At 38.5% G+C, this 7,632-nt stretch overlaps 1 protein-coding gene across 2 annotated transcripts in view; it reads right to left on the bottom strand.

Annotated features, from left to right (window-relative positions):
• Positions 1–903: 903 nt before the first annotated feature.
• PIGBOS1 (PIGB opposite strand 1) overlaps positions 904–7,632 on the bottom strand; it is a 34,275-nt gene continuing 27,546 nt past the window's right edge. For both annotated transcript variants that reach the window (XM_030878754.2, XM_030878753.3), the window contains exon 2: positions 904–7,626. In XM_030878754.2, the coding sequence (XP_030734614.1) occupies positions 7,407–7,571 (165 nt within the window). In that variant the 5' untranslated portion in view covers positions 7,572–7,626 and the 3' untranslated portion in view covers positions 904–7,406. The remainder of the gene's footprint in view (positions 7,627–7,632) is intronic.

Genomic DNA, 7,632 nt, shown 5'->3' with positions numbered 1-7,632 from the left:
CATAAAGTTAATTCACACTTCCTGATTTCAAAACTTAATACAAAACTGCAGTAATCAGAACAGTGTGGTATTAGCATAAAGACAGAGATATAGACGAGTGGAATGGACTTGAGGGTCCAGAAATAAGCCCATAAATCTATAGCCAATTGATTTTCAAACAGAGTACCAAGACCATTTGATGGGGAAAGAACAGTCTCTTCAACAAATGGTGCTGGGAGAATAGATATTCACATGTAAAAGAGTGAAGTTGGACCCTTTCCTCACACCATATATAAAAATTAACTCAAAATAGATCAAAGACCTAAATCATAAGAACTAAAACTATAAAACTCATAGAAGAAAACATAGGCAGAAATCTTCATGACCTTGAATCTGGCAATGGTTTCTTACATGTGATAGCATAAGCAGAAGCAACAAAAGAAAACTGTATTAGACAATCAAAATTTAAAATTTGTTCACATCGAAGGATACTCTCAAGAGAGTGAAAACACAATCCACAGAATGGGAGAAAATATTTGCAAACCATATATCTGATAAGAATATAGTATCAGAATATATAAAGAGCTCTTACAACTCAACCACAAAAAGACAATCCAATTAAAAAGCAGGCAAAGGACTAAAATAGACATCTCTCCAAAGAGGATATAAAAGTGGCCAACAACCACATGAAAATAAGTTCAATGGCATTAGTCATTAGGGAAACACAAATCAAAACCATAATGAGATACCACTTCATAACTTTAAAAAAAAAAGAAGAGACAAATAACAAGTGTTAGTAAGATATAGAGAAACTGGAACCTTTATACATTGCTGGAGGGAATGTAAAATGATGTAGTCACTTTGGGAAACAGTTTGGCAGTTCTTCAAAAAGTTAAACAGAGAATCGTCATATGTCCCAACAAGTTTATTCCTAGAAATATGCCAAAATTATTGAAAACAGGTATTCAAACAAATACTTGTACACAAATGTTCATAGCAGCACTACTCCAAAAGGTTCCAAAAGGTAGAAACAATCTAAACATCCATCAATGGATGAATGGATAAAGAAATTGTGGTATATCCATACAATGGAATATTACTTGGCCACAAAAAGGAGTGAGGCACTAATACATGTTACAACATGAATGAAACTTGAACGTATACTAAGTAAAAGAAGCTAGTCACAGAAGGTCACATACTGTATGATTCTATTTAAATGAAACATCCAGAAAAGGTAAATCCATAGAGACAGAAAGCAGACTGGTTGCCAGGGCTGCAGGGAAGAGGAATAGAGAATGACTGTTTACTGTACATCATCCTTTTGGGGTGATGAAAATGTCCTGGAACTCGACAGAAGTGATAGTTTCACAACATTGTGAATGTACTAAATGCCACAGAATTGTATGCTTTAAAATGTGTTATGTGAATTTTGTTTCAATTTTTAAAAAAGAACCAAACTCCTAGAGTCAAAGCTTCGTCTAAGAAAAGGATGAGCCAGAAAGTAAAGAAGTGCTCAGAGAATGACAAGGACATATCAAAAGGACACAGACCCATCTGGGGGAGGATTATTCCTCAGCTAAGAGCTTGCTTATTTTAACTAGGACTGTCAATATATTTTTGTTTATAAGCTACATTAACAAAACTTACCTTTCAAAAATGTCCACTGTGAATGTCAAAGTATATTCTTATTTTATACCTAGTTGTAAACTTTTTTAAGAAGTCTTATTTTACACTTGTTAAACTACAAAATTATTTTCAGAAAATGCTTAAACATTACATTTTATATTTGAAATAAACATTAAAAAAGAATACAGGAGCCAGCTTGAAAGGACTCCAACCAGCCAAATCTGGGACAATTTGAACGTGTAGTGATTGTCAGGGTTGTCTTCATGGGCATGGAACTAGAACTTGACACAGGGCCCTGCACTCAGAATTTTAATGCTCTGCAGTCACTGTCTTAAAATTCTTAATAATTTTACCTTTGAATTCGTGTTTTATAAGTGAAATCTGATGGCACAATGGAGGATGCTGGAGGCTTGAAGCCTCTGCAGACACATGGCTCTGACTCCTGCCACTGCCCACTCCTCACCCCCTGGTCCCCTGGGCTCTACCCAGCCTTGCATTCACTACCTTACTCCAGGGCAGTGACTAAGTCACCTTGGCTGGGGGAGGCTCACATTCCGCCATCACCTTCCACCTGGCCAGGAGCGTGGATGTGAGAGCAGAAGGGATCAGGGTTGAGTCCATGCCCCATGGCACCATGGGGCGGGCAAGAAGGCAGGTATCACTACCTGGTAGCACCACAGTACATTCTATGTGCCACTCAGCAGGGGGCTCCTGCCACCACCACCCAGGAATCAAGAGCACCCCATCATGGAGGCTACAATCCCTGGGGGGTGCACATTCACCATGGGTTGGAGTGGTGGGTCCATGAGAAGAGGAGACTGACTTTCTCATCCTCACCCAGGGCTGTGCATCTTCATTCTGCACTAAGCCCCACAAATCATGTGGCTAGCACTGGTGACAGTAATAGACTGTAACTCACTGAACAAAATAGGAATCTGTGAATCATACTGACAGATCATTTCTGCAGTATTCCTACCAAAAAGGTATAACCTGAATCTCTCTAATCATGAGGAAGCATTAAACAAACCCAAATTAAGGGAAATTTTACAAAACAGACCAGTATTCTTTAAAAATTTCAAGATCATGAAAGGCAGTGACTAAGGAATGAGAATAAATGAAACCAAAGAATCATGACAACTAAACTCATATGTAATCGTGAATTAGTTCCCAGACCAGAAAAAAAATTTTGTCTTGCTCTAAAGGACATTAATGGGACTTGGTAGAATTTGGATAAAATCTGAGATGAGATAATAATATCCTATCAACCTTAACTTCCTGATTTTGATTATTATACTATATTTATAAATGAGAATATCCTTGTTTTTAGGAATTGCACACTGAAATACTTAGGGGTAAAAGGGAATCACATGGGCAACTTATTGTTCTCAAAGGGTTTAGAAAAACAATGTGTGTGTGTGCATCGACATACACACACATATATAGAGATTAAAGCAACTGCGGTTAAACGTTAACATGTGTGGAATCTGGATAACAGGTATATGAAAATTCTTTGTACTATTTTTGCACTTTTTATTTAAGTCTGAAATTATTTCAAAATAATATCTAAAAAGCTTTTAGAATTCTCTTCAGGAAATCCCATAGGATCAAGTTTAGTGGCCCCCTTGAAAATCTACCATTGTTTAGGCTTTCCCCCTTTAATTCTCTTATTCTCCCTATCTTGCCCTCCTGATCTTGGAGTTAGAATGGATTTGTGATGAGACTGCAGAACCACCACCTGATTACGTTACCTGGGAAGGCCCTGATGATACTCCTTTCACTGAGGCACTGGTGAGGAGGCCACTGACATCTCTGAAAAGCACAACGGTAGATGTCCTTTATGAGCTGAGACTGACAGAAGATGCTGCTGCAACAGGACTCCTGAGTATCAATTAGAAACAAAAGAATGCCCAAATGGCAAAGAACAGATGGCAGGCCATAAGTACTATAATGGGAAGCCAGGCTGGGGTGCAACCAGGGTGTCTTGACCCACAGAGATCTGTGATGGTGGCTTATAGGTCATGGTGTTCTGAAGGAAAAGATAGATGGGGTGTTTTTGTTTTCAGGAGAGAAGGGGTGTTGCTTGACTCAAATATTTTTTAAAGAAAATCAAGAACTAGTGAGCAGAAGGCTGTCAGTCTCCACAATGGCAATCATGGTCTTTCACCAGTTTCCTGGTTTAAGTCATTTCACAGACTTAGAGTCAATGACTGAAGATGTATTCACCTGAGGAAGGTGAATACCACAAGAATTATACCAATGCCACAAGAATTATATCGTAAACTTTCCTCTGCTCCTACCAAGAGACCAAGGCCTTCAACCAGGATAAATGTGCATTGGGGAAAGAGGAATTCAGACTTTGATGACTGCAAGATCTGAGTTGAAACTGGTACAAGGGAACTCTAAATGCTACCACAGTCCGTCAGTTTAGAGTGGGGGCTTGTGAGGGTGATATGTGCAGGTTTGGCCCAAATTTGTTTTACAGGACCCACTCTGTCATTCCATAGGATACATTCCATAGGATACATACATATACTCAAGTAGCTGGCAGAAACCTCACACTGACCTTAAAGGAAGAGCCCCTGCCTTAGTCTGCTCAGACTGCTATTAAAAAAAAACATCATTAAATGAGTGGTTTAAAAAAACAGGTATTTTTTTTTCTTACAGTTCTGAAGGCTATGGTGTCCAAGGTCAAGGTGCTGGCAGATTCAGTGTATGATGAGGCCTTCTTCCTGATTTGCAGACAGCCACCTTCTTGCTGTATCCTCACATGGGCAAGAGAGAGAAACAGCATCTCTCTTTTCTTACAAGGGAACTAATCCCATTGATAACGGCTCCACCCTCATGACCTAATTACCACCCAAAGGCCCTACCTCCAAATACCCTCACATTGGGGATCAGGGCTTCAACATATGAATGGGGAAAAGCATTCAGTCCATACCACATCGTTATTGTAGAAAGGACCAACTGAAAGCCCCTAAATCTGCTTTCCCTGGCTCCAATAGTAAATTAGAAGCAATTCAGGCAAAAAATTGCAGACGTTAATGCCACCTTCAAAGATATGAAGTATATGTGTGGGGGGGGTTCTCTCTATAACACCATTCAATTCACCTCTCTGTGCCCTGCAAAAACTAAACAGAAAAAATTCTCGGGATGGATGGTGATGGTGGTCACACAACAATGTCAATATATTTCATGCCACTGAAATGTACACTTAAAAATGGTAAAAACAGTAAACTTTATGTTATGTATATTCTACACCACACACACATGCTAGATGGATTATGGCAGGAAACTATGGACTACCTCAACTGCAGCTGCTATTCTGGATGCAGTGGGTTTTTTTCTTCTCTGACAGTTTTGTTGAGATATAATCCCACACAATAAAGCTTTAAAGTGTACAATTCAGTGGTTTTTGTTTCTTTTTGTTTTTGTTTTTTGCGGTACGTGGGCCTCTCACTGTTGTGGCGTCTTCCATTGTGGAGCACAGGCTCCAGACGCACAGGCTCAGCGGCCACAGCTCACGGGCCCAGCCGCTCCGTGGCATGTGGGATCTTCCCGGACCGGGGCACGAACCCGTGTCCCCTGCATCGGCAGGCGGACTCTCAACCACTGCGCCACCAGGGAAGCCCAGTGGTTTTTAATATATTCACAAAGCTGTCATTGATCACCACCATCTAGTTCCAAAATATTTTCATCAACCTAAAAAGTAACCCTATATCCATTAGCAGTCACTCCCTATCTCTTCTTCCCCTTAGTCCCTGGGAACTACTAATACACTTTGTTTCTACACATTTGCCTATTCTGGACACGTCATATAGAATCATACAATATATGGCCTCTTGTGCTCAACTTCCTTCATGTTTCAAAGTTTATTAATGTTGCAGCACATATCAGTATTTCATTCCTTGTTATAGCTGAGTAATATTCCATTGTGTGGATATACCACAACATGTTTATCCATTCACTGGTTGAGACATTTGGGTTATTTTCACTTTTTGGCTATTATAATAATGATTCTATGAGCATTCATTTACAAAATTTTTGTGTAGACATATGTTTTCACTACTCTGGGACATATGTCTAAAAGCAGAATTGCTGCGTCATATATGGTATCACTATGTTTATCTTTTTGAGGAACTTCCAAACTGTTTCACAGCAGCTGCACTGTTTTATATCCTCACCAGCAATATACGAGGGTTTCAACTTCTCCACATCCTTGTCAACACTCATTATTTGCCCTTTTTGACTGTAGTCATCCTACTGTATGTGAAGCGGCATCTCACTGTGGCTTTGATTTGAATGGTTGCAGTACCTTTACTGGAAAAAACAAAAAACAAAAAACAACTCATTCCCTGGCACTTGTTATGTGACTACCGAACTGACAAAGCAATCCTTCTCAAAAGGAAGATCAAAAGCAGTTCAGTTTCGCATGATGTTAAATAGGATTATCATTCCTTGGATAACAGGATTATATATATACTTGCCTATGGTCACAGGCAGAAATACTTGACTGTGTATCCTGTGGGAAGAGTCTTTTTCCCTGGCCTCACCTTTGGGTGTGACATGCTCTAAACCAGCAGACTCTGAAGAGACATTTGCCACAGCTGAGCAGACATTTACAATTCATGTTTCCTTTCAGTCTCTCTCTCTCTTAATCCTAAACTCTGTCATATCCTAGACAGGGGCTACTCCTTGAGCCTGGGGCCCACAATGAGAAGACACACAGAACAGAACCCCAGTCTACCGACAGACAAGCCAAGCCTGTCACACAGTAGATACTTGGTATGTGTTATAAATTTACATATATTTTTCAGTGTGCATAGAAGAAAATCAGTCTCAAAAGCTCAAACTATTAAAGGTGCTAATTAAATCAATGTATACTAAAAAACCGTAATTTTCACTTTGTTCATTCTGTATTGTTTGGGTTTTTTTAATGAGGTGAACATGTACTACTCTGTAATTTCTTATTCACATTTTTTTTTTAATTACCTATGCTGGTCTCAACATAGTTTAGATTAAGTTACAATGAATTTACTTTTCAAAAAAATCAATAATAAGAAATGAGTTGATTTAAAGCATTTTATACATATGTGATTACATTTAAGCTTTCGTTGTTAAATATCAGTTCTTAGCGATTTCCAAAAAACCCTTTAACTATGTGAATAGCTTCATAATAAATTAACTCCTCCCTGACCACCATTATAATGCAAATTTGCTTGGTGGGTTAAGTAAACAGAGCTGTGGCTTGTTTGCCACCCTATGTGACACCACCTACCTTCTCAAAAACCTCCATTTGATCTGAGCCACCCCAATTCTCAATTTACTCCGCCATTCTGCCTGGGATGAGAAAGGGCTGGGATTAAAAGACTTCTAAAGTATATTAAAGCAGGCTAATTGTAGGCTAACTGAGGGGCATCCTGCCTGAAGTTAACTTGGTTAATTTAATCTACAAACACAACTGTAAACAACATTCCCAGCTAGTTTATACAGTCTAGACTGCCAATGTATAGGCCACATTCCCAGAAAAAAGAAGCTTCAACTAGGAAATAAAATATTCCTTAAGACATTCATTTTTGCTTAAAAGGAAAGTACTAATCTGTCCTGGTGAAAAGACATAAAATGGCAAATAAGAATACAGGAAACATTAAAATTGACAGTGCTAGTTTTAAAACTAATTTAAAATCATTATCTATGATTTATTTACAATTAAAATATATTTGATAACTTTTTACTAGATTATTTATAGTCAATGTATAATTTCAATGGAACTTTAAGCAATTACAGTTCGACTCCATGTAGTATTAACTTTTCTTCTCTTCTGAGTCTTGTACCAATTTCAACTTTTCTTTTAATTCCTTCTGATCTCTGGAATACTGTTCAAATACTGGTTGATAAATATATATTCCTCCAGCAATTCCAAGGATGGTAGCAAAAAGCAGTTGTGGAAAAGTCAATCTTCCAAACATGTTTTCAACAAACACCGCACAGTGCAAGGGTGGTTTCCAGGATATCTCTTCTGATCTGTAT

Source organism: Globicephala melas, chromosome 2 (genome assembly GCF_963455315.2).
Source record: "Globicephala melas chromosome 2, mGloMel1.2, whole genome shotgun sequence".
NCBI classification, from domain to species: Eukaryota; Metazoa; Chordata; class Mammalia; order Artiodactyla; family Delphinidae; genus Globicephala; species Globicephala melas.
Note: the sequence above shows the minus strand (reverse complement) of the source record. Positions and strands in the feature narration are given on the sequence as shown.